The sequence below is a fragment of the Danio rerio genome, chromosome 8 (genome assembly GCF_049306965.1).
Source record: "Danio rerio strain Tuebingen ecotype United States chromosome 8, GRCz12tu, whole genome shotgun sequence".
In the NCBI taxonomy this organism is placed as follows: Eukaryota; Metazoa; Chordata; class Actinopteri; order Cypriniformes; family Danionidae; genus Danio; species Danio rerio.
The window spans coordinates 39318185-39342535 of NC_133183.1; the positions used below are offsets into that span (position 1 = coordinate 39318185).

Here is a 24351-nt window from a genome sequence, read left to right on the forward strand (position 1 = left end):
ATACTGCTGGAAGCTAGTCATCAAATACACAGGAACGAATGACTACACGTGTCAATCTGTCTATTAAACTATCTAATCTGTCTAGTCAGTCTTTTATTATCTTTTATATGCAAAAATATTCATTCATAAAAACATATGTATATATGAACACTGGGTCAAATAGGGTCCGTGCATTTTAAATCTAATAACAAAATTAACCCAATGTTGGTTTTGTCCATATTTAAATGAACGTGTGTAAACGCACGCTTTGATCAAACCTTTTATTCCCCTTGATGATATTGTGCTTTTTTTTCCCCTCAATGCCCTCCAAAGTTTCAATGTTTGGCCGTGTCTGCCATATCTGTTTTGTTTAAAAAAAAAAAAAAGGAATGCATCGGTTCCTGCATGTAGAATTCAGAAATCTCATGGCATTGAAAGAAAACTGGCAGCAGTTGAGTGCCGAGGTCAAAGGTCAGATGAGCAGGCATCACACCTGATAAACACCTGGGGCAACTGTACAGTAAAAAAAAAAAAACAACAAGATTAAGAAATATTGCTTTAATTTGAGAGAGACAAAAAAAACTCTTCCGTGTTAAAATTTGATGTTCCTCCAGCGTTCTTACGTCAGTCTTTAATGTCAGGTGATCCTTCAAATGTCAGTGTAAATTGTTGAGTGTACCATTAGTGCTCAGTCGTGTTTTTCATAGTTACCAGTGCCGATGGAGTTTTTTTTTTTAGAGCGTCATATTCTGCTGGAAAAGTTTCATTTTAATGGTAATATGCCATGAGCGGAGGTGTATGAGTAACTTCACAAGTTGACCATAGTCTAGAGCGATGACATGCTCATCTACTCCCAGAACCTGGCAGAACGAAATGTTGCAGCTCGTCCGGTCTTCAATGATGAGCCCAAAAGAGGCCACTTCACAGAGCCGGCCCAAGGCTTAAGAGAACTGAGAGGCAGGACAAGATGGCGGGCTGGACTTGGTTAACTTTAGATTTTACACAAATCTCATTGTTTTGTTTTTCACCTAAAATAGTAATTAAAACATCCAAGATGTGTTTTGCCTCATCAAAATGTGGAATTTGATCAGCAAACTACTCATTCTAAGACAACTATGCCTTGGGCTAAATGACTTGGCTTCAAGTTCGATGCCACACGATTCAGAAATGAAGGTACAGACTGCACAAACAGATAAACGACATGATGCATCTCATTTCACCACAACTAAAGGCAGCGACAAAAAAAAAGTCAAGCTCTCACGATGATGACATTTCTCATGCAACCCTTTAGCAAGCCTACATAGTATTTATGCCTAAAAGTCACTGCATGGGTAAATAAGAAACAAGCAACACACACACACACACATATATATATATATATATATATATATATATATCCATGGGCCACTGTAAAGTAATATGGTTCTGTCATAACGTTTTGAATGAAAATCTGCATTTGGATAAGACACCTTTAGTATAGTTTTGATTTTAAGGCATAATAAAGATCAAATGCAAGTACGAGTGGATTTACATTGAAAATTTCAAACGCATCAAGAAAACCATGTGCTAAGGAAATTTCAAACCATTTGGAACGCACAGAGACGAGCTTTTGTGCAAAAATGAACTTAAAGGTGCCTTTAAAAAAGTGTCAAAGTACTTTTGAAAACAAAAAAGCAAACCCCCAATAGGTGGCAGCAAGAGGCCGCTTTATTTGAGTAAAGCATTGAACGATTCATTCAGCCAAAGAAGCCAATAGGATGAACGGACAGTTGAATCAATCCCTGAATCATCGACTCACCCGAGTCTTCTTGGCGAAGGCCTGAATCGTTCGTGCAGGGAAACGTCGCTGTGTATTATTCAGAGATGGCCAACTGTTCTGCTGTTTATTTTATTATACTTATCGCAATGATTTTACTACTACTATCAATAAAATTAATATTAATAATGATAATATTGCCGGAAGTTGTACAGCGCATGCGTCACGTGTTCATCATCAGCATCCATGACAACCGTCCTGTGGCTGTTGTTTGAATCTCGCTGTGTCGATTGGCATCTGATCTCTGCGTCCTCCGTGACAATTTTTCCAGATTATCGATATTATTGATCGTTGGATACGTCGATTGATCGCCTGCTGTTCCCATCACTCAGGTTTGACCCTTTTTATTACGCTGTGCTTTGTGTTTGTGTTCAGTATGTCTTGTGTTCACTACAGGTTCCAGAGTCGACTCACCTACGACTCGCTCCAGTTTGAAGGCCTCAACATCAGCGCGGGGGAGCTGAAGCGGCAGATCATGAGGAGCAAGAGGCTGAAGTTCTGCCAGCTGAAGATCAGCAACGCCCAGACTGATGAAGGTGAGTTGAGGAAAAGACACTTCAACTGTTCTACGCTAACATTAGATGCGTTACATCAGACACTTCTGGAAGCTGTAAGGTGGTGCTGATGCTGACATGTAGGGATGTTTTGGCTGTTTTAAAAGGCTAATGGCTCTCAAAGTATACCGTGCTCCATAATTATGTGCTGATTCTGATTTTATTTTGCTGTCAGAATACACAGATGATGCTCTCATCCCTAAAAACACGTCGGTCATCATCAGACGGATCCCTGCGGCGGGACTGAAGTCCTCAAACAGAAGATTTGTTGGGTAAGTGCTGTGAAATGAGCACACGCGTCCTCTGTTAGATGTTATATGAAGACTCCTGGTCTGTCCCTGGTGTTTTAGTCACACAAGCTCCTTTGTTTTGCAGACATCAAGCTGGACGCTGGCGTGAACCTTCACCTAGAGCTGATCCTTCACTCCTCTCACTGGAGCAGTTGTTGAAGGTATTGAACAAATGAATAGCACAATAGCAATGTAAAGCACACAATATACGCACACGCACTCAGCTTCTTAGGGAGATTTGAGATTGTTTGAAGGGTTGAGGGTGAAAAAGATTCAAATGTGCAAATGCCTGTGAAACAGACTGAGAATCTGGCTGAGGCAAAGGCGTCAGAGGAGGACAAGCTGAAAGCGGTGATGTACCAGTCCAGCCTGTGCTACTACTCCAGCAGGTGAGCGTTCAGACACTGACAGGTTTGCTTTGTGAGAGATGTCTGAGCTGATTCTCATGGTTCTGATGTTCACTAGTGAGGCCATGAGGCTGCTTGGGATCCCGGGACACCACATTAGGCACTGCCCCACTAATGTGGTAACTGGGTTTTCCAAGCTCACGGTTGCTGTGAACTTGAGCTCTTGTCCTCATCAGTCAGATTGTTTGCTCAGAGTTTGACTGTCACTCCTCAATTCACAGGGCAGCCGCTCCGCGCCGCACAAGCGCATCCGGAAGAGCACAGGGATTCCCCGCAGCTTCCTGTTGGAGGTGGACGACCCAGACCGAAAGGGAGTCATGATAGACGGCAGCGGCCGATACGTCATTCCCATCATAGACGCGTGAGTAAACTGTACTTGGCATAGCCGCATGTTCTAGTGTTTGTCCAAATCTCACATGATGTCTGCTTGTGTGTGTTTGCGCTCGATCTGTTCAGTGAGGCCTATGCTGCTGAGAAGAGAAAGAGGCCGTCCTTCTCCTGCCAGACCGAGCCTTTGCCCTCCTCGTCCTCAGCAGGTGCGGCATCTTCGGTCCGGGACGCCGGAGGGAAACGGTCCCGCTCCCCATCTTCACCAGAGACGCGCGGCGACCAGAAGAGACCACGTCGCTGAGAGACCTTCATCCAAGAGACCTGGAGCCGACGTGTAAATATTGTACATAGTTTATTAATAAAAGATAATAAAGATTATAGCCGCATGAACTGTGTGGACTGGTTAACCTTCACTCCAGCAGTGCAACACACACATACACACACACACACACACACACACACACACACGAATGAATTCATAAACACAATATCATGAAGTTTTGCTTTAATTTAGGAAAAGAGAAACTCTTCTGGGCTAAAATCTGATGGGTTTTTTTCAGCGTTCTTACTTCAGTCTTTAATGTCAGGTGATCCTTCAAATGTCAGTGTAAAGTGTTGAGTACACTATTAGTGCTCAGTCGTGTTTTTCATAGTTACCAGTGCCGATGGAGTTTTTTGAAGCGTCATATTCTGCTGGAAACGTTTCATTTGAATGGTAATGTCCCATAAGCGGAGGTCTTGTGAGTAACTTCACAAGTCGGTCAAAGTCTACACCGGTGACAAGCTCATCTACTCCCAGAACCTGCTACTCTCTACCTACACGTTGTCAGCTGATGTTTCAAAACCTCAACACTCGCATACAGAACAGCCTCAGCGTCTGCACCACTTATCGGCACTAGCTGCAAGTCTACACCCCCTCTGTCCAGAAGTGAGCACAGCCTCTTGGTACCATCCCAGCAAGCATTTTTTTGGGGTGTTTAAAGGTGCCAACTGACCATCAAAAGTAAAAATGACTCATTTTATCTCATCCCAACAGGGAAACCACCAACAATAAAGAATGAGTTACTATCTGGTGTCATGGCTTTGCAATTAAAACAAGTTTAGTTATAATGGAGGTCATTGGGGGCAAAAAACAGCCACTTGAACAATATGAACAATACATAAGGGTTAAAAGTCTAATAGACGGCTTGGTTAAAACCAGGCTAAATCTAGGCTGTCAGTGAGTGTGCACCCCTAACCCCGCCTCTCACAGTGACCTCACTAGCTCCGCTGAGTGCTTTGTGTCTCAGATTGCATGCAAGTCTGCAGCCAGATACTGCTGGAAGCTAGTCATCAAATACACAGGAACGAATGACTACACGTGTCAATCTGTCTATTAAACTATCTAATCTGTCTAGTCAGTCTTTTATTATCTTTTATATGCAAAAATATTCATTCATAAAAACATATGTATATATGAACACTGGGTCAAATAGGGTCCGTGCATTTTAAATCTAATAACAAAATTAACCCAATGTTGGTTTTGTCCATATTTAAATGAACGTGTGTAAACGCACGCTTTGATCAAACCTTTTATTCCCCTTGATGATATTGTGCTTTTTTTTCCCCTCAATGCCCTCCAAAGTTTCAATGTTTGGCCGTGTCTGCCATATCTGTTTTGTTTAAAAAAAAAAAAAGGAATGCATCGGTTCCTGCATGTAGAATTCAGAAATCTCATGGCATTGAAAGAAAACTGGCAGCAGTTGAGTGCCGAGGTCAAAGGTCAGATGAGCAGGCATCACACCTGATAAACACCTGGGGCAACTGTACAGTAAAAAAAAAAAAAAACAACAAGATTAAGAAATATTGCTTTAATTTGAGAGAGACAAAAAAAACTCTTCCGTGTTAAAATTTGATGTTCCTCCAGCGTTCTTACGTCAGTCTTTAATGTCAGGTGATCCTTCAAATGTCAGTGTAAATTGTTGAGTGTACCATTAGTGCTCAGTCGTGTTTTTCATAGTTACCAGTGCCGATGGAGTTTTTTTTTTTTAGAGCGTCATATTCTGCTGGAAAAGTTTCATTTTAATGGTAATATGCCATGAGCGGAGGTGTATGAGTAACTTCACAAGTTGACCATAGTCTAGAGCGATGACATGCTCATCTACTCCCAGAACCTGGCAGAACGAAATGTTGCAGCTCGTCCGGTCTTCAATGATGAGCCCAAAAGAGGCCACTTCACAGAGCCGGCCCAAGGCTTAAGAGAACTGAGAGGCAGGACAAGATGGCGGGCTGGACTTGGTTAACTTTAGATTTTACACAAATCTCATTGTTTTGTTTTTCACCTAAAATAGTAATTAAAACATCCAAGATGTGTTTTGCCTCATCAAAATGTGGAATTTGATCAGCAAACTACTCATTCTAAGACAACTATGCCTTGGGCTAAATGACTTGGCTTCAAGTACGATGCCACACGATTCAGAAATGAAGGTACAGACTGCACAAACAGATAAACGACATGATGCATCTCATTTCACCACAACTAAAGGCAGCGACAAAAAAAAAGTCAAGCTCTCACGATGATGACATTTCTCATGCAACCCTTTAGCAAGCCTACATAGTATTTATGCCTAAAAGTCACTGCATGGGTAAATAAGAAACAAGCAACACACACACACACATATATATATATATATATATATATATCCATGGGCCACTGTAAAGTAATATGGTTCTGTCATAACGTTTTGAATGAAAATCTGCATTTGGATAAGACACCTTTAGTATAGTTTTGATTTTAAGGCATAATAAAGATCAAATGCAAGTACGAGTGGATTTACATTGAAAATTTCAAACGCATCAAGAAAACCATGTGCTAAGGAAATTTCAAACCATTTGGAACGCACAGAGACGAGCTTTTGTGCAAAAATGAACTTAAAGGTGCCTTTAAAAAAGTGTCAAAGTACTTTTGAAAACAAAAAAGCAAACCCCCAATAGGTGGCAGCAAGAGGCCGCTTTATTTGAGTAAAGCATTGAACGATTCATTCAGCCAAAGAAGCCAATAGGATGAACGGACAGTTGAATCAATCCCTGAATCATCGACTCACCCGAGTCTTCTTGGCGAAGGCCTGAATCGTTCGTGCAGGGAAACGTCGCTGTGTATTATTCAGAGATGGCCAACTGTTCTGCTGTTTATTTTATTATACTTATCGCAATGATTTTACTACTACTATCAATAAAATTAATATTAATAATGATAATATTGCCGGAAGTTGTACAGCGCATGCGTCACGTGTTCATCATCAGCATCCATGACAACCGTCCTGTGGCTGTTGTTTGAATCTCGCTGTGTCGATTGGCATCTGATCTCTGCGTCCTCCGTGACAATTTTTCCAGATTATCGATATTATTGATCGTTGGATACGTCGATTGATCGCCTGCTGTTCCCATCACTCAGGTTTGACCCTTTTTATTACGCTGTGCTTTGTGTTTGTGTTCAGTATGTCTTGTGTTCACTACAGGTTCCAGAGTCGACTCACCTACGACTCGCTCCAGTTTGAAGGCCTCAACATCAGCGCGGGGGAGCTGAAGCGGCAGATCATGAGGAGCAAGAGGCTGAAGTTCTGCCAGCTGAAGATCAGCAACGCCCAGACTGATGAAGGTGAGTTGAGGAAAAGACACTTCAACTGTTCTACGCTAACATTAGATGCGTTACATCAGACACTTCTGGAAGCTGTAAGGTGGTGCTGATGCTGACATGTAGGGATGTTTTGGCTGTTTTAAAAGGCTAATGGCTCTCAAAGTATACCGTGCTCCATAATTATGTGCTGATTCTGATTTTATTTTGCTGTCAGAATACACAGATGATGCTCTCATCCCTAAAAACACGTCGGTCATCATCAGACGGATCCCTGCGGCGGGACTGAAGTCCTCAAACAGAAGATTTGTTGGGTAAGTGCTGTGAAATGAGCACACGCGTCCTCTGTTAGATGTTATATGAAGACTCCTGGTCTGTCCCTGGTGTTTTAGTCACACAAGCTCCTTTGTTTTGCAGACATCAAGCTGGACGCTGGCGTGAACCTTCACCTAGAGCTGATCCTTCACTCCTCTCACTGGAGCAGTTGTTGAAGGTATTGAACAAATGAATAGCACAATAGCAATGTAAAGCACACAATATACGCACACGCACTCAGCTTCTTAGGGAGATTTGAGATTGTTTGAAGGGTTGAGGGTGAAAAAGATTCAAATGTGCAAATGCCTGTGAAACAGACTGAGAATCTGGCTGAGGCAAAGGCGTCAGAGGAGGACAAGCTGAAAGCGGTGATGTACCAGTCCAGCCTGTGCTACTACTCCAGCAGGTGAGCGTTCAGACACTGACAGGTTTGCTTTGTGAGAGATGTCTGAGCTGATTCTCATGGTTCTGATGTTCACTAGTGAGGCCATGAGGCTGCTTGGGATCCCGGGACACCACATTAGGCACTGCCCCACTAATGTGGTAACTGGGTTTTCCAAGCTCACGGTTGCTGTGAACTTGAGCTCTTGTCCTCATCAGTCAGATTGTTTGCTCAGAGTTTGACTGTCACTCCTCAATTCACAGGGCAGCCGCTCCGCGCCGCACAAGCGCATCCGGAAGAGCACAGGGATTCCCCGCAGCTTCCTGTTGGAGGTGGACGACCCAGACCGAAAGGGAGTCATGATAGACGGCAGCGGCCGATACGTCATTCCCATCATAGACGCGTGAGTAAACTGTACTTGGCATAGCCGCATGTTCTAGTGTTTGTCCAAATCTCACATGATGTCTGCTTGTGTGTGTTTGCGCTCGATCTGTTCAGTGAGGCCTATGCTGCTGAGAAGAGAAAGAGGCCGTCCTTCTCCTGCCAGACCGAGCCTTTGCCCTCCTCGTCCTCAGCAGGTGCGGCATCTTCGGTCCGGGACGCCGGAGGGAAACGGTCCCGCTCCCCATCTTCACCAGAGACGCGCGGCGACCAGAAGAGACCACGTCGCTGAGAGACCTTCATCCAAGAGACCTGGAGCCGACGTGTAAATATTGTACATAGTTTATTAATAAAAGATAATAAAGATTATAGCCGCATGAACTGTGTGGACTGGTTAACCTTCACTCCAGCAGTGCAACACACACATACACACACACACACACACACACACACACACACGAATGAATTCATAAACACAATATCATGAAGTTTTGCTTTAATTTAGGAAAAGAGAAACTCTTCTGGGCTAAAATCTGATGGGTTTTTTTCAGCGTTCTTACTTCAGTCTTTAATGTCAGGTGATCCTTCAAATGTCAGTGTAAAGTGTTGAGTACACTATTAGTGCTCAGTCGTGTTTTTCATAGTTACCAGTGCCGATGGAGTTTTTTGAAGCGTCATATTCTGCTGGAAACGTTTCATTTGAATGGTAATGTCCCATAAGCGGAGGTCTTGTGAGTAACTTCACAAGTCGGTCAAAGTCTACACCGGTGACAAGCTCATCTACTCCCAGAACCTGCTACTCTCTACCTACACGTTGTCAGCTGATGTTTCAAAACCTCAACACTCGCATACAGAACAGCCTCAGCGTCTGCACCACTTATCGGCACTAGCTGCAAGTCTACACCCCCTCTGTCCAGAAGTGAGCACAGCCTCTTGGTACCATCCCAGCAAGCATTTTTTTGGGGTGTTTAAAGGTGCCAACTGACCATCAAAAGTAAAAATGACTCATTTTATCTCATCCCAACAGGGAAACCACCAACAATAAAGAATGAGTTACTATCTGGTGTCATGGCTTTGCAATTAAAACAAGTTTAGTTATAATGGAGGTCATTGGGGGCAAAAAACAGCCACTTGAACAATATGAACAATACATAAGGGTTAAAAGTCTAATAGACGGCTTGGTTAAAACCAGGCTAAATCTAGGCTGTCAGTGAGTGTGCACCCCTAACCCCGCCTCTCACAGTGACCTCACTAGCTCCGCTGAGTGCTTTGTGTCTCAGATTGCATGCAAGTCTGCAGCCAGATACTGCTGGAAGCTAGTCATCAAATACACAGGAACGAATGACTACACGTGTCAATCTGTCTATTAAACTATCTAATCTGTCTAGTCAGTCTTTTATTATCTTTTATATGCAAAAATATTCATTCATAAAAACATATGTATATATGAACACTGGGTCAAATAGGGTCCGTGCATTTTAAATCTAATAACAAAATTAACCCAATGTTGGTTTTGTCCATATTTAAATGAACGTGTGTAAACGCACGCTTTGATCAAACCTTTTATTCCCCTTGATGATATTGTGCTTTTTTTTTCCCCTCAATGCCCTCCAAAGTTTCAATGTTTGGCCGTGTCTGCCATATCTGTTTTGTTTAAAAAAAAAAAAGGAAAAAAAAGGAATGCATCGGTTCCTGCATGTAGAATTCAGAAATCTCATGGCATTGAAAGAAAACTGGCAGCAGTTGAGTGCCGAGGTCAAAGGTCAGATGAGCAGGCATCACACCTGATAAACACCTGGGGCAACTGTACAGTAAAAAAAAAAAAAAAACAACAAGATTAAGAAATATTGCTTTAATTTGAGAGAGACAAAAAAAACTCTTCCGTGTTAAAATTTGATGTTCCTCCAGCGTTCTTACGTCAGTCTTTAATGTCAGGTGATCCTTCAAATGTCAGTGTAAATTGTTGAGTGTACCATTAGTGCTCAGTCGTGTTTTTCATAGTTACCAGTGCCGATGGAGTTTTTTTTTTTTAGAGCGTCATATTCTGCTGGAAAAGTTTCATTTTAATGGTAATATGCCATGAGCGGAGGTGTATGAGTAACTTCACAAGTTGACCATAGTCTAGAGCGATGACATGCTCATCTACTCCCAGAACCTGGCAGAACGAAATGTTGCAGCTCGTCCGGTCTTCAATGATGAGCCCAAAAGAGGCCACTTCACAGAGCCGGCCCAAGGCTTAAGAGAACTGAGAGGCAGGACAAGATGGCGGGCTGGACTTGGTTAACTTTAGATTTTACACAAATCTCATTGTTTTGTTTTTCACCTAAAATAGTAATTAAAACATCCAAGATGTGTTTTGCCTCATCAAAATGTGGAATTTGATCAGCAAACTACTCATTCTAAGACAACTATGCCTTGGGCTAAATGACTTGGCTTCAAGTACGATGCCACACGATTCAGAAATGAAGGTACAGACTGCACAAACAGATAAACGACATGATGCATCTCATTTCACCACAACTAAAGGCAGCGACAAAAAAAAAGTCAAGCTCTCACGATGATGACATTTCTCATGCAACCCTTTAGCAAGCCTACATAGTATTTATGCCTAAAAGTCACTGCATGGGTAAATAAGAAACAAGCAACACACACACACACACATATATATATATATATATATATATATATATATATATATATATATATATATATATATATATATATATATATATATATATATATATATATATATATATCCATGGGCCACTGTAAAGTAATATGGTTCTGTCATAACGTTTTGAATGAAAATCTGCATTTGGATAAGACACCTTTAGTATAGTTTTGATTTTAAGGCATAATAAAGATCAAATGCAAGTACGAGTGGATTTACATTGAAAATTTCAAACGCATCAAGAAAACCATGTGCTAAGGAAATTTCAAACCATTTGGAACGCACAGAGACGAGCTTTTGTGCAAAAATGAACTTAAAGGTGCCTTTAAAAAAGTGTCAAAGTACTTTTGAAAACAAAAAAGCAAACCCCCAATAGGTGGCAGCAAGAGGCCGCTTTATTTGAGTAAAGCATTGAACGATTCATTCAGCCAAAGAAGCCAATAGGATGAACGGACAGTTGAATCAATCCCCGAATCATCGACTCACCCGAGTCTTCTTGGCGAAGGCCTGAATCGTTCGTGCAGGGAAACGTCGCTGTGTATTATTCAGAGATGGCCAACTGTTCTGCTGTTTATTTTATTATACTTATCGCAATGATTTTACTACTACTATCAATAAAATTAATATTAATAATGATAATATTGCCGGAAGTTGTACAGCGCATGCGTCACGTGTTCATCATCAGCATCCATGACAACCGTCCTGTGGGTGTTGTTTGAATCTCGCTGTGTCGATTGGCATCTGATCTCTGCGTCCTCCGTGACAATTTTTCCAGATTATCGATATTATTGATCGTTGGATACGTCGATTGATCGCCTGCTGTTCCCATCACTCAGGTTTGACCCTTTTTATTACGCTGTGCTTTGTGTTTGTGTTCAGTATGTCTTGTGTTCACTACAGGTTCCAGAGTCGACTCACCTACGACTCGCTCCAGTTTGAAGGCCTCAACATCAGCGCGGGGGAGCTGAAGCGGCAGATCATGAGGAGCAAGAGGCTGAAGTTCTGCCAGCTGAAGATCAGCAACGCCCAGACTGATGAAGGTGAGTTGAGGAAAAGACACTTCAACTGTTCTACGCTAACATTAGATGCGTTACATCAGACACTTCTGGAAGCTGTAAGGTGGTGCTGATGCTGACATGTAGGGATGTTTTGGCTGTTTTAAAAGGCTAATGGCTCTCAAAGTATACCGTGCTCCATAATTATGTGCTGATTCTGATTTTATTTTGCTGTCAGAATACACAGATGATGCTCTCATCCCTAAAAACACGTCGGTCATCATCAGACGGATCCCTGCGGCGGGACTGAAGTCCTCAAACAGAAGATTTGTTGGGTAAGTGCTGTGAAATGAGCACACGCGTCCTCTGTTAGATGTTATATGAAGACTCCTGGTCTGTCCCTGGTGTTTTAGTCACACAAGCTCCTTTGTTTTGCAGACATCAAGCTGGACGCTGGCGTGAACCTTCACCTAGAGCTGATCCTTCACTCCTCTCACTGGAGCAGTTGTTGAAGGTATTGAACAAATGAATAGCACAATAGCAATGTAAAGCACACAATATACGCACACGCACTCAGCTTCTTAGGGAAATTTGAGATTGTTTGAAGGGTTGAGGGTGAAAAAGATTCAAATGTGCAAATGCCTGTGAAACAGACTGAGAATCTGGCTGAGGCAAAGGCGTCAGAGGAGGACAAGCTGAAAGCGGTGATGTACCAGTCCAGCCTGTGCTACTACTCCAGCAGGTGAGCGTTCAGACACTGACAGGTTTGCTTTGTGAGAGATGTCTGAGCTGATTCTCATGGTTCTGATGTTCACTAGTGAGGCCATGAGGCTGCTTGGGATCCCGGGACACCACATTAGGCACTGCCCCACTAATGTGGTAACTGGGTTTTCCAAGCTCACGGTTGCTGTGAACTTGAGCTCTTGTCCTCATCAGTCAGATTGTTTGCTCAGAGTTTGACTGTCACTCCTCAATTCACAGGGCAGCCGCTCCGCGCCGCACAAGCGCATCCGGAAGAGCACAGGGATTCCCCGCAGCTTCCTGTTGGAGGTGGACGACCCAGACCGAAAGGGAGTCATGATAGACGGCAGCGGCCGATACGTCATTCCCATCATAGACGCGTGAGTAAACTGTACTTGGCATAGCCGCATGTTCTAGTGTTTGTCCAAATCTCACATGATGTCTGCTTGTGTGTGTTTGCGCTCGATCTGTTCAGTGAGGCCTATGCTGCTGAGAAGAGAAAGAGGCCGTCCTTCTCCTGCCAGACCGAGCCTTTGCCCTCCTCGTCCTCAGCAGGTGCGGCATCTTCGGTCCGGGACGCCGGAGGGAAACGGTCCCGCTCCCCATCTTCACCAGAGACGCGCGGCGACCAGAAGAGACCACGTCGCTGAGAGACCTTCATCCAAGAGACCTGGAGCCGACGTGTAAATATTGTACATAGTTTATTAATAAAAGATAATAAAGATTATAGCCGCATGAACTGTGTGGACTGGTTAACCTTCACTCCAGCAGTGCAACACACACATACACACACACACACACACACACACACACACACGAATGAATTCATAAACACAATATCATGAAGTTTTGCTTTAATTTAGGAAAAGAGAAACTCTTCTGGGCTAAAATCTGATGGGTTTTTTTCAGCGTTCTTACTTCAGTCTTTAATGTCAGGTGATCCTTCAAATGTCAGTGTAAAGTGTTGAGTACACTATTAGTGCTCAGTCGTGTTTTTCATAGTTACCAGTGCCGATGGAGTTTTTTGAAGCGTCATATTCTGCTGGAAACGTTTCATTTGAATGGTAATGTCCCATAAGCGGAGGTCTTGTGAGTAACTTCACAAGTCGGTCAAAGTCTACACCGGTGACAAGCTCATCTACTCCCAGAACCTGCTACTCTCTACCTACACGTTGTCAGCTGATGTTTCAAAACCTCAACACTCGCATACAGAACAGCCTCAGCGTCTGCACCACTTATCGGCACTAGCTGCAAGTCTACACCCCCTCTGTCCAGAAGTGAGCACAGCCTCTTGGTACCATCCCAGCAAGCATTTTTTTGGGGTGTTTAAAGGTGCCAACTGACCATCAAAAGTAAAAATGACTCATTTTATCTCATCCCAACAGGGAAACCACCAACAATAAAGAATGAGTTACTATCTGGTGTCATGGCTTTGCAATTAAAACAAGTTTAGTTATAATGGAGGTCATTGGGGGCAAAAAACAGCCACTTGAACAATATGAACAATACATAAGGGTTAAAAGTCTAATAGACGGCTTGGTTAAAACCAGGCTAAATCTAGGCTGTCAGTGAGTGTGCACCCCTAACCCCGCCTCTCACAGTGACCTCACTAGCTCCGCTGAGTGCTTTGTGTCTCAGATTGCATGCAAGTCTGCAGCCAGATACTGCTGGAAGCTAGTCATCAAATACACAGGAACGAATGACTACACGTGTCAATCTGTCTATTAAACTATCTAATCTGTCTAGTCAGTCTTTTATTATCTTTTATATGCAAAAATATTCATTCATAAAAACATATGTATATATGAACACTGGGTCAAATAGGGTCCGTGCATTTTAAATCTAATAACAAAATTAACCCAATGTTGGTTTTGTCCATATTTAAATGAACGTGTGTAAACGCACGCTTTGATCAAACCTTTTATTCCCCTTGATGATATTGTGCTTTTTTTTTCCCCTCAATGCCCTCCAAAGTTTCAATGTTTGGCCGTGTCTGCCATATCTGTTTTGTTTAAAAAAAAAAAAGGAAAAAAAAGGAATGCATCGGTTCCTGCATGTAGAATTCAGAAATCTCATGGCATTGAAAGAAAACTGGCAGCAGTTGAGTGCCGAGGTCAAAGGTCAGATGAGCAGGCATCACACCTGATAAACACCTGGGGCAACTGTACAGTAAAAAAAAAAAAAAAACAACAAGATTAAGAAATATTGCTTTAATTTGAGAGAGACAAAAAAAACTCTTCCGTGTTAAAATTTGATGTTCCTCCAGCGTTCTTACGTCAGTCTTTAATGTCAGGTGATCCTTCAAATGTCAGTGTAAATTGTTGAGTGTACCATTAGTGCTCAGTCGTGTTTTTCATAGTTACCAGTGCCGATGGAGTTTTTTTTTTTTAGAGCGTCATATTCTGCTGGAAAAGTTTCATTTTAATGGTAATATGCCATGAGCGGAGGTGTATGAGTAACTTCACAAGTTGACCATAGTCTAGAGCGATGACATGCTCATCTACTCCCAGAACCTGGCAGAACGAAATGTTGCAGCTCGTCCGGTCTTCAATGATGAGCCCAAAAGAGGCCACTTCACAGAGCCGGCCCAAGGCTTAAGAGAACTGAGAGGCAGGACAAGATGGCGGGCTGGACTTGGTTAACTTTAGATTTTACACAAATCTCATTGTTTTGTTTTTCACCTAAAATAGTAATTAAAACATCCAAGATGTGTTTTGCCTCATCAAAATGTGGAATTTGATCAGCAAACTACTCATTCTAAGACAACTATGCCTTGGGCTAAATGACTTGGCTTCAAGTACGATGCCACACGATTCAGAAATGAAGGTACAGACTGCACAAACAGATAAACGACATGATGCATCTCATTTCACCACAACTAAAGGCAGCGACAAAAAAAAAGTCAAGCTCTCACGATGATGACATTTCTCATGCAACCCTTTAGCAAGCCTACATAGTATTTATGCCTAAAAGTCACTGCATGGGTAAATAAGAAACAAGCAACACACACACACACACATATATATATATATATATATATATATATATATATATATATATATATATATATATATATATATATCCATGGGCCACTGTAAAGTAATATGGTTCTGTCATAACGTTTTGAATGAAAATCTGCATTTGGATAAGACACCTTTAGTATAGTTTTGATTTTAAGGCATAATAAAGATCAAATGCAAGTACGAGTGGATTTACATTGAAAATTTCAAACGCATCAAGAAAACCATGTGCTAAGGAAATTTCAAACCATTTGGAACGCACAGAGACGAGCTTTTGTGCAAAAATGAACTTAAAGGTGCCTTTAAAAAAGTGTCAAAGTACTTTTGAAAACAAAAAAGCAAACCCCCAATAGGTGGCAGCAAGAGGCCGCTTTATTTGAGTAAAGCATTGAACGATTCATTCAGCCAAAGAAGCCAATAGGATGAACGGACAGTTGAATCAATCCCCGAATCATCGACTCACCCGAGTCTTCTTGGCGAAGGCCTGAATCGTTCGTGCAGGGAAACGTCGCTGTGTATTATTCAGAGATGGCCAACTGTTCTGCTGTTTATTTTATTATACTTATCGCAATGATTTTACTACTACTATCAATAAAATTAATATTAATAATGATAATATTGCCGGAAGTTGTACAGCGCATGCGTCACGTGTTCATCATCAGCATCCATGACAACCGTCCTGTGGGTGTTGTTTGAATCTCGCTGTGTCGATTGGCATCTGATCTCTGCGTCCTCCGTGACAATTTTTCCAGATTATCGATATTATTGATCGTTGGATACGTCGATTGATCGCCTGCTGTTCCCATCACTCAGGTTTGACCCTTTTTATTACGCTGTGCTTTGTGTTTGTGTTCAGTATGTCTTGTGTTCACTACAGGTTCCAGAGTCGACTCACCTACGACTCGCTCCAGTTTGAAGGCCTCAACATCAGCGCGGGGGAGCTGAAGCGGCAGATCATGAGGAGCAAGAGGCTGAAGTTCTGCCAGCTGAAGATCAGCAACGCCCAGACTGATGAAGGTGAGTTGAGGAAAAGACACTTCAACTGTTCTACGCTAACATTAGATGCGTTACATCAGACACTTCTGGAAGCTGTAAGGTGGTGCTGATGCTGACATGTAGGGATGTTTTGGCTGTTTTAAAAGGCTAATGGCTCTCAAAGTATACCGTGCTCCATAATTATGTGCTGATTCTGATTTTATTTTGCTGTCAGAATACACAGATGATGCTCTCATCCCTAAAAACACGTCGGTCATCATCAGACGGATCCCTGCGGCGGGACTGAAGTCCTCAAACAGAAGATTTGTTGGGTAAGTGCTGTGAAATGAGCACACGCGTCCTCTGTTAGATGTTATATGAAGACTCCTGGTCTGTCCCTGGTGTTTTAGTCACACAAGCTCCTTTGTTTTGCAGACATCAAGCTGGACGCTGGCGTGAACCTTCACCTAGAGCTGATCCTTCACTCCTCTCACTGGAGCAGTTGTTGAAGGTATTGAACAAATGAATAGCACAATAGCAATGTAAAGCACACAATATACGCACACGCACTCAGCTTCTTAGGGAAATTTGAGATTGTTTGAAGGGTTGAGGGTGAAAAAGATTCAAATGTGCAAATGCCTGTGAAACAGACTGAGAATCTGGCTGAGGCAAAGGCGTCAGAGGAGGACAAGCTGAAAGCGGTGATGTACCAGTCCAGCCTGTGCTACTACTCCAGCAGGTGAGCGTTCAGACACTGACAGGTTTGCTTTGTGAGAGATGTCTGAGCTGATTCTCATGGTTCTGATGTTCACTAGTGAGGCCATGAGGCTGCTTGGGATCCCGGGACACCACATTAGGCACTGCCCCACTAATGTGGTAACTGGGTTTTCCAAGCTCACGGTTGCTGTGAACTTGAGCTCTTGTCCTCATCAGTCAGATTGTTTGCTCAGAGTTTGACTGTCACTCCTCAATTCACAGGGCAGCCGCTCCGCGCCGCACAAGCGCATCCGGAAGAGCACAGGGATTCCCCGCAGCTTCCTGTTGGAGGTGGACGACCCAGACCGAAAGGGAGTCATGATAGACGGCAGCGGCCGATACGTCATTCCCATCATAGACGCGTGAGTAAACTGTACTTGGCATAGCCGCATGTTCTAGTGTTTGTCCAAATCTCACATGATGTCTGCTTGTGTGTGTTTGCGCTCGATCTGTTCAGTGAGGCCTATGCTGCTGAGAAGAGAAAGAGGCCGTCCTTCTCCTGCCAGACCGAGCCTTTGCCCTCCTCGTCCTCAGCAGGTGCGGCATCTTCGGTCCGGGACGCCGGAGGGAAACGGTCCCGCTCCCCATCTTCACCAGAGACGCGCGGCGACCAGAAGAGACCACGTCGCTGAGAGACCTTCATCCAAGAGACCTGGAGCCGACGTGTAAATATTGTACATAGTTTATTAATAAAAGATAATAAAGATTATAGCCGCATGAACTGTGTGGACTGGTTAACCTTCACTCCAGCAGTGCAACACACACACACACACACACACACACACACACACACACACACACACACACACGAATGAATTCATAAACACAATATCATGAAGTTTTGCTTTAATTTAGGAAAAGAGAAACTCTTCTGGGCTAAAATCTGATGGGTTTTTTCAGCGTTCTTACTTCAGTCTTTAATGTCAGGTGATCCTTCAAATGTCAGTGTAAAGTGTTGAGTACACTATTAGTGCTCAGTCGTGTTTTTCATAGTTACCAGTGCCGATGGAGTTTTTTGAAGCGTCATATTCTGCTGGAAACGTTTCATTTGAATGGTAATGTCCCATAAGCGGAGGTCTTGTGAGTAACTTCACAAGTCGGTCAAAGTCTACACCGGTGACAAGCTCATCTACTCCCAGAACCTGCTACTCTCTACCTACACGTTGTCAGCTGATGTTTCAAAACCTCAACACTCGCATACAGAACAGCCTCAGCGTCTGCACCACTTATCGGCACTAGCTGCAAGTCTACACCCCCTCTGTCCAGAAGTGAGCACAGCCTCTTGGTACCATCCCAGCAAGCATTTTTTTGGGGTGTTTAAAGGTGCCAACTGACCATCAAAAGTAAAAATGACTCATTTTATCTCATCCCAACAGGGAAACCACCAACAATAAAGAATGAGTTACTATCTGGTGTCATGGCTTTGCAATTAAAACAAGTTTAGTTATAATGGAGGTCATTGGGGGCAAAAAACAGCCACTTGAACAATATGAACAATACATAAGGGTTAAAAGTCTAATAGACGGCTTGGTTAAAACCAGGCTAAATCTAGGCTGTCAGTGAGTGTGCACCCCTAACCCCGCCTCTCACAGTGACCTCACTAGCTCCGCTGAGTGCTTTGTGTCTCAGATTGCATGCAAGTCTGCAGCCAGATACTGCTGGAAGCTAGTCATCAAATACACAGGAAGGAATGACTACACGTGTCAATCTGTCTATTAAACTATCTAATCTGTCTAGTCAGTCTTTTATTATCTTTTATATGCAAAAATATTCATTCATAAAAACATATGTATATATGAACACTGGGTCAAATAGGGTCCGTGCATTTTAAATCTAATAACAAAATTAACCCAATGTTGGTTTTGTCCATATTTAAATGAACGTGTGTAAACGCACGCTTTGATCAAACCTTTTATTCCCCTTGATGATATTGTGCTTTTTTTTCCCCTCAATGCCCTCCAAAGTTTCAATGTTTGGCCGTGTCTGCCATATCTGTTTTGTTTAAAAAAAAAAAAAAGGAATGCATCGGTTCCTGCATGTAGAATTCAGAAATCCCATGGCATTGAAAGAAAACTGGCAGCAGTTGAGTGCCGAGGTCAAAGGTCAGATGAGCAGGCATCACACCTGATAAACACCTGGGGCAACTGTACAGTAAAAAAAAAAAAAAACAACAAGATTAAGAAATATTGCTTTAATTTGAGAGAGACAAAAAAAACTCTTCCGTGTTAAAATTTGATGTTCCTCCAGCGTTCTTACGTCAGTCTTTAATGTCAGGTGATCCTTCAAATGTCAGTGTAAATTGTTGAGTGTACCATTAGTGCTCAGTCGTGTTTTTCATAGTTACCAGTGCCGATGGAGTTTTTTTTTTTTAGAGCGTCATATTCTGCTGGAAAAGTTTCATTTTAATGGTAATATGCCATGAGCGGAGGTGTATGAGTAACTTCACAAGTTGACCATAGTCTAGAGCGATGACATGCTCATCTACTCCCAGAACCTGGCAGAACGAAATGTTGCAGCTCGTCCGGTCTTCAATGATGAGCCCAAAAGAGGCCACTTCACAGAGCCGGCCCAAGGCTTAAGAGAACTGAGAGGCAGGACAAGATGGCGGGCTGGACTTGGTTAACTTTAGATTTTACACAAATCTCATTGTTTTGTTTTTCACCTAAAATAGTAATTAAAACATCCAAGATGTGTTTTGCCTCATCAAAATGTGGAATTTGATCAGCAAACTACTCATTCTAAGACAACTATGCCTTGGGCTAAATGACTTGGCTTCAAGTACGATGCCACACGATTCAGAAATGAAGGTACAGACTGCACAAACAGATAAACGACATGATGCATCTCATTTCACCACAACTAAAGGCAGCGACAAAAAAAAAGTCAAGCTCTCACGATGATGACATTTCTCATGCAACCCTTTAGCAAGCCTACATAGTATTTATGCCTAAAAGTCACTGCATGGGTAAATAAGAAACAAGCAACACACACACACACATATATATATATATATATATATATATATATATATATCCATGGGCCACTGTAAAGTAATATGGTTCTGTCATAACGTTTTGAATGAAAATCTGCATTTGGATAAGACACCTTTAGTATAGTTTTGATTTTAAGGCATAATAAAGATCAAATGCAAGTACGAGTGGATTTACATTGAAAATTTCAAACGCATCAAGAAAACCATGTGCTAAGGAAATTTCAAACCATTTGGAACGCACAGAGACGAGCTTTTGTGCAAAAATGAACTTAAAGGTGCCTTTAAAAAAGTGTCAAAGTACTTTTGAAAACAAAAAAGCAAACCCCCAATAGGTGGCAGCAAGAGGCCGCTTTATTTGAGTAAAGCATTGAACGATTCATTCAGCCAAAGAAGCCAATAGGATGAACGGACAGTTGAATCAATCCCTGAATCATCGACTCACCCGAGTCTTCTTGGCGAAGGCCTGAATCGTTCGTGCAGGGAAACGTCGCTGTGTATTATTCAGAGATGGCCAACTGTTCTGCTGTTTATTTTATTATACTTATCGCAATGATTTTACTACTACTATCAATAAAATTAATATTAATAATGATAATATTGCCGGAAGTTGTACAGCGCATGCGTCACGTGTTCATCATCAGCATCCATGACAACCGTCCTGTGGCTGTTGTTTGAATCTCGCTGTGTCGATTGGCATCTGATCTCTGCGTCCTCCGTGACAATTTTTCCAGATTATCGATATTATTGATCGTTGGATACGTCGATTGATCGCCTGCTGTTCCCATCACTCAGGTTTGACCCTTTTTATTACGCTGTGCTTTGTGTTTGTGTTCAGTATGTCTTGTGTTCACTACAGGTTCCAGAGTCGACTCACCTACGACTCGCTCCAGTTTGAAGGCCTCAACATCAGCGCGGGGGAGCTGAAGCGGCAGATCATGAGGAGCAAGAGGCTGAAGTTCTGCCAGCTGAAGATCAGCAACGCCCAGACTGATGAAGGTGAGTTGAGGAAAAGACACTTCAACTGTTCTACGCTAACATTAGATGCGTTACATCAGACACTTCTGGAAGCTGTAAGGTGGTGCTGATGCTGACATGTAGGGATGTTTTGGCTGTTTTAAAAGGCTAATGGCTCTCAAAGTATACCGTGCTCCATAATTATGTGCTGATTCTGATTTTATTTTGCTGTCAGAATACACAGATGATGCTCTCATCCCTAAAAACACGTCGGTCATCATCAGACGGATCCCTGCGGCGGGACTGAAGTCCTCAAACAGAAGATTTGTTGGGTGAGTGCTGTGAAATGAGCACACGCGTCCTCTGTTAGATGTTATATGAAGACTCCTGGTCTGTCCCTGGTGTTTTAGTCACACAAGCTCCTTTGTTTTGCAGACATCAAGCTGGACGCTGGCGTGAACCTTCACCTAGAGCTGATCCTTCACTCCTCTCACTGGAGCAGTTGTTGAAGGTATTGAACAAATGAATAGCACAATAGCAATGTAAAGCACACAATATACGCACACGCACTCAGCTTCTTAGGGAGATTTGAGATTGTTTGAAGGGTTGAGGGTGAAAAAGATTCAAATGTGCAAATGCCTGTGAAACAGACTGAGAATCTGGCTGAGGCAAAGGCGTCAGAGGAGGACAAGCTGAAAGCGGTGATGTACCAGTCCAGCCTGTGCTACTACTCCAGCAGGTGAGCGTTCAGACACTGACAGGTTTGCTTTGTGAGAGATGTCTGAGCTGATTCTCATGGTTCTGATGTTCACTAGTGAGGCCATGAGGCTGCTTGGGATCCCGGGACACCACATTAGGCACTGCCCCACTAATGTGGTAACTGGGTTTTCCAAGCTCACGGTTGCTGTGAACTTGAGCTCTTGTCCTCATCAGTCAGATTGTTTGCTCCGAGTTTGACTGTCACTCCTCAATTCACAGGGCAGCCGCTCCGCGCCCCACAAGCGCATCCGGAAGAGCACAGGGATTCCCCGCAGCTTCCTGTTGGAGGTGGACGACCCAGACCGAAAGGGAGTCATGATAGACGGCAGCGGCCGATACGTCATTCCCATCATAGACGCGTGAGTAAACTGTACTTGGCATAGCCGCATGTTCTAGTGTTTGTCCAAATCTCACATGATGTCTGCTTGTGTGTGTTTGCGCTCGATCTGTTCAGTGAGGCCTATGCTGCTGAGAAGAGAAAGAGGCCGTCCTTCTCCTGCCAGACCGAGCCTTTGCCCTCCTCGTCCTCAGCAGGTGCGGCATCTTCGGTCCGGGACGCCGGAGGGAAACGGTCCCGCTCCCCATCTTCACCAGAGACGCGCGGCGACCAGAAGAGACCACGTCGCTGAGAGACCTTCATCCAAGAGACCTGGAGCCGACGTGTAAATATTGTACATAGTTTATTAATAAAAGATAATAAAGATTATAGCCGCATGAACTGTGTGGACTGGTTAACCTTCACTCCAGCAGTGCAACACACACATACACACACACACACACACACACACACACACACACACACACGAATGAATTCATAAACACAATATCATGAAGTTTTGCTTTAATTTAGGAAAAGAGAAACTCTTCTGGGCTAAAATCTGATGGGTTTTTTCAGCGTTCTTACTTCAGTCTTTAATGTCAGGTGATCCTTCAAATGTCAGTGTAAAGTGTTGAGTACACTATTAGTGCTCAGTCGTGTTTTTCATAGTTACCAGTGCCGATGGAGTTTTTTGAAGCGTCATATTCTGCTGGAAACGTTTCATTTGAATGGTAATGTCCCATAAGCGGAGGTCTTGTGAGTAACTTCACAAGTCGGTCAAAGTCTACACCGGTGACAAGCTCATCTACTCCCAGAACCTGCTACTCTCTACCTACACGTTGTCAGCTGATGTTTCAAAACCTCAACACTCGCATACAGAACAGCCTCAGCGTCTGCACCACTTATCGGCACTAGCTGCAAGTCTACACCCCCTCTGTCCAGAAGTGAGCACAGCCTCTTGGTACCATCCCAGCAAGCATTTTTTTGGGGTGTTTAAAGGTGCCAACTGACCATCAAAAGTAAAAATGACTCATTTTATCTCATCCCAACAGGGAAACCACCAACAATAAAGAATGAGTTACTATCTGGTGTCATGGCTTTGCAATTAAAACAAGTTTAGTTATAATGGAGGTCATTGGGGGCAAAAAACAGCCACTTGAACAATATGAACAATACATAAGGGTTAAAAGTCTAATAGACGGCTTGGTTAAAACCAGGCTAAATCTAGGCTGTCAGTGAGTGTGCACCCCTAACCCCGCCTCTCACAGTGACCTCACTAGCTCCGCTGAGTGCTTTGTGTCTCAGATTGCATGCAAGTCTGCAGCCAGATACTGCTGGAAGCTAGTCATCAAATACACAGGAACGAATGACTACACGTGTCAATCTGTCTATTAAACTATCTAATCTGTCTAGTCAGTCTTTTATTATCTTTTATATGCAAAAATATTCATTCATAAAAACATATGTATATATGAACACTGGGTCAAATAGGGTCCGTGCATTTTAAATCTAATAACAAAATTAACCCAATGTTGGTTTTGTCCATATTTAAATGAACGTGTGTAAACGCACGCTTTGATCAAACCTTTTATTCCCCTTGATGATATTGTGCTTTTTTTTCCCCTCAATGCCCTCCAAAGTTTCAATGTTTGGCCGTGTCTGCCATATCTGTTTTGTTTAAAAAAAAAAAAAGGAATGCATCGGTTCCTGCATGTAGAATTCAGAAATCTCATGGCATTGAAAGAAAACTGGCAGCAGTTGAGTGCCGAGGTCAAAGGTCAGATGAGCAGGCATCACACCTGATAAACACCTGGGGCAACTGTACAGTAAAAAAAAAAAAAAACAACAAGATTAAGAAATATTGCTTTAATTTGAGAGAGACAAAAAAAACTCTTCCGTGTTAAAATTTGATGTTCCTCCAGCGTTCTTACGTCAGTCTTTAATGTCAGGTGATCCTTCAAATGTCAGTGTAAATTGTTGAGTGTACCATTAGTGCTCAGTCGTGTTTTTCATAGTTACCAGTGCCGATGGAGTTTTTTTTTTTAGAGCGTCATATTCTGCTGGAAAAGTTTCATTTTAATGGTAATATGCCATGAGCGGAG

At 42.8% G+C, this 24351-nt stretch overlaps 5 protein-coding genes across 10 annotated transcripts; all 5 read left to right on the forward strand.

The window, feature by feature from the left end:
• Positions 1 to 726: 726 nt before the first annotated feature.
• LOC141375814 (E3 ubiquitin-protein ligase RBBP6-like) lies at positions 727 to 4443 on the forward strand. Of its 2 annotated transcripts, XM_073910759.1 has the most exons (7): positions 1399 to 2331; positions 2525 to 2621; positions 2725 to 2800; positions 2940 to 3028; positions 3105 to 3165; positions 3268 to 3407; positions 3503 to 3779. In XM_073910759.1, exons 1-7 carry the CDS (start codon positions 2172 to 2174, stop codon positions 3675 to 3677), a joined length of 798 nt encoding a protein of 265 aa, XP_073766860.1. In that variant the 5' UTR covers positions 1399 to 2171; the 3' UTR covers positions 3678 to 3779. The 2 variants fall into 2 exon arrangements, with proteins under 2 accessions (XP_073766861.1, XP_073766860.1); XM_073910760.1 differs by lacking the exon at positions 3105 to 3165 and having other exon boundaries at positions 727 to 2331; positions 3503 to 4443.
• An 852-nt stretch (positions 4444 to 5295) lies between these two features.
• LOC141375817 (E3 ubiquitin-protein ligase RBBP6-like) lies at positions 5296 to 9874 on the forward strand. Of its 2 annotated transcripts, XM_073910765.1 has the most exons (7): positions 6081 to 7013; positions 7207 to 7303; positions 7407 to 7482; positions 7622 to 7710; positions 7787 to 7847; positions 7950 to 8089; positions 8185 to 9874. In XM_073910765.1, exons 1-7 carry the CDS (start codon positions 6854 to 6856, stop codon positions 8357 to 8359), a joined length of 798 nt encoding a protein of 265 aa, XP_073766866.1. In that variant the 5' UTR covers positions 6081 to 6853; the 3' UTR covers positions 8360 to 9874. The 2 variants fall into 2 exon arrangements, with proteins under 2 accessions (XP_073766867.1, XP_073766866.1); XM_073910766.1 differs by lacking the exon at positions 7787 to 7847 and having other exon boundaries at positions 5296 to 7013; positions 8185 to 9722.
• Positions 9875 to 11009: 1135 nt separating this feature from the next.
• LOC141375806 (E3 ubiquitin-protein ligase RBBP6-like) lies at positions 11010 to 13209 on the forward strand. Of its 2 annotated transcripts, XM_073910741.1 has the most exons (7): positions 11226 to 11778; positions 11972 to 12068; positions 12172 to 12247; positions 12387 to 12475; positions 12552 to 12612; positions 12715 to 12854; positions 12950 to 13209. In XM_073910741.1, the coding sequence occupies exons 1-7, from the start codon at positions 11619 to 11621 to the stop codon at positions 13122 to 13124; spliced, it is 798 nt and encodes a 265-aa protein (XP_073766842.1). In that variant the 5' UTR covers positions 11226 to 11618; the 3' UTR covers positions 13125 to 13209. The 2 variants fall into 2 exon arrangements, with proteins under 2 accessions (XP_073766843.1, XP_073766842.1); XM_073910742.1 differs by lacking the exon at positions 12552 to 12612 and having other exon boundaries at positions 11010 to 11778.
• Positions 13210 to 15742: 2533 nt separating this feature from the next.
• On the forward strand, positions 15743 to 17942 carry LOC141375807 (E3 ubiquitin-protein ligase RBBP6-like). 2 transcript variants are annotated; one of them, XM_073910743.1, is made up of 7 exons: positions 15959 to 16511; positions 16705 to 16801; positions 16905 to 16980; positions 17120 to 17208; positions 17285 to 17345; positions 17448 to 17587; positions 17683 to 17942. In XM_073910743.1, the coding sequence occupies exons 1-7, from the start codon at positions 16352 to 16354 to the stop codon at positions 17855 to 17857; spliced, it is 798 nt and encodes a 265-aa protein (XP_073766844.1). In that variant the 5' UTR covers positions 15959 to 16351; the 3' UTR covers positions 17858 to 17942. The 2 variants fall into 2 exon arrangements, with proteins under 2 accessions (XP_073766845.1, XP_073766844.1); XM_073910744.1 differs by lacking the exon at positions 17285 to 17345 and having other exon boundaries at positions 15743 to 16511.
• A 2678-nt stretch (positions 17943 to 20620) lies between these two features.
• On the forward strand, positions 20621 to 22646 carry LOC141375541 (E3 ubiquitin-protein ligase RBBP6-like). Of its 2 annotated transcripts, XM_073909943.1 has the most exons (7): positions 20662 to 21213; positions 21407 to 21503; positions 21607 to 21682; positions 21822 to 21910; positions 21987 to 22047; positions 22150 to 22289; positions 22385 to 22643. In XM_073909943.1, exons 1-7 carry the CDS (start codon positions 21054 to 21056, stop codon positions 22557 to 22559), a joined length of 798 nt encoding a protein of 265 aa, XP_073766044.1. In that variant the 5' UTR covers positions 20662 to 21053; the 3' UTR covers positions 22560 to 22643. The 2 variants fall into 2 exon arrangements, with proteins under 2 accessions (XP_073766045.1, XP_073766044.1); XM_073909944.1 differs by lacking the exon at positions 21987 to 22047 and having other exon boundaries at positions 20621 to 21213; positions 22385 to 22646.
• The last annotated feature ends 1705 nt before the right edge of the window (positions 22647 to 24351 follow it).

What these genes read in the sequence shown, in the direction of transcription:
- LOC141375814 (XM_073910759.1), top strand. Translation starts at nt 2,172, where the DNA reads ATGTCTTGTGTTCACTACAGGTTCCAGAGTCGACTCACCTACGACTCG. An exon ending in CAACGCCCAGACTGATGAAG is followed by an intron (nt 2,332 to 2,524) that starts GTGAGTTGAGGA and finishes TTTTGCTGTCAG; the next exon opens with AATACACAGATGATGCTCTC. An exon ending in GGCACTGCCCCACTAATGTG is followed by an intron (nt 3,166 to 3,267) that starts GTAACTGGGTTT and finishes CTCAATTCACAG; the next exon opens with GGCAGCCGCTCCGCGCCGCA.
- LOC141375817 (XM_073910765.1), top strand. Translation starts at nt 6,854, where the DNA reads ATGTCTTGTGTTCACTACAGGTTCCAGAGTCGACTCACCTACGACTCG. An exon ending in CACTGGAGCAGTTGTTGAAG is followed by an intron (nt 7,483 to 7,621) that starts GTATTGAACAAA and finishes CCTGTGAAACAG; the next exon opens with ACTGAGAATCTGGCTGAGGC. An exon ending in GGCACTGCCCCACTAATGTG is followed by an intron (nt 7,848 to 7,949) that starts GTAACTGGGTTT and finishes CTCAATTCACAG; the next exon opens with GGCAGCCGCTCCGCGCCGCA.
- LOC141375806 (XM_073910741.1), top strand. Translation starts at nt 11,619, where the DNA reads ATGTCTTGTGTTCACTACAGGTTCCAGAGTCGACTCACCTACGACTCG. An exon ending in TCAAACAGAAGATTTGTTGG is followed by an intron (nt 12,069 to 12,171) that starts GTAAGTGCTGTG and finishes TTTGTTTTGCAG; the next exon opens with ACATCAAGCTGGACGCTGGC. An exon ending in GTCATTCCCATCATAGACGC is followed by an intron (nt 12,855 to 12,949) that starts GTGAGTAAACTG and finishes CGATCTGTTCAG; the next exon opens with TGAGGCCTATGCTGCTGAGA.
- LOC141375807 (XM_073910743.1), top strand. Translation starts at nt 16,352, where the DNA reads ATGTCTTGTGTTCACTACAGGTTCCAGAGTCGACTCACCTACGACTCG. An exon ending in CAACGCCCAGACTGATGAAG is followed by an intron (nt 16,512 to 16,704) that starts GTGAGTTGAGGA and finishes TTTTGCTGTCAG; the next exon opens with AATACACAGATGATGCTCTC. An exon ending in CACTGGAGCAGTTGTTGAAG is followed by an intron (nt 16,981 to 17,119) that starts GTATTGAACAAA and finishes CCTGTGAAACAG; the next exon opens with ACTGAGAATCTGGCTGAGGC.
- LOC141375541 (XM_073909943.1), top strand. Translation starts at nt 21,054, where the DNA reads ATGTCTTGTGTTCACTACAGGTTCCAGAGTCGACTCACCTACGACTCG. An exon ending in CTGTGCTACTACTCCAGCAG is followed by an intron (nt 21,911 to 21,986) that starts GTGAGCGTTCAG and finishes GATGTTCACTAG; the next exon opens with TGAGGCCATGAGGCTGCTTG. An exon ending in GGCACTGCCCCACTAATGTG is followed by an intron (nt 22,048 to 22,149) that starts GTAACTGGGTTT and finishes CTCAATTCACAG; the next exon opens with GGCAGCCGCTCCGCGCCCCA.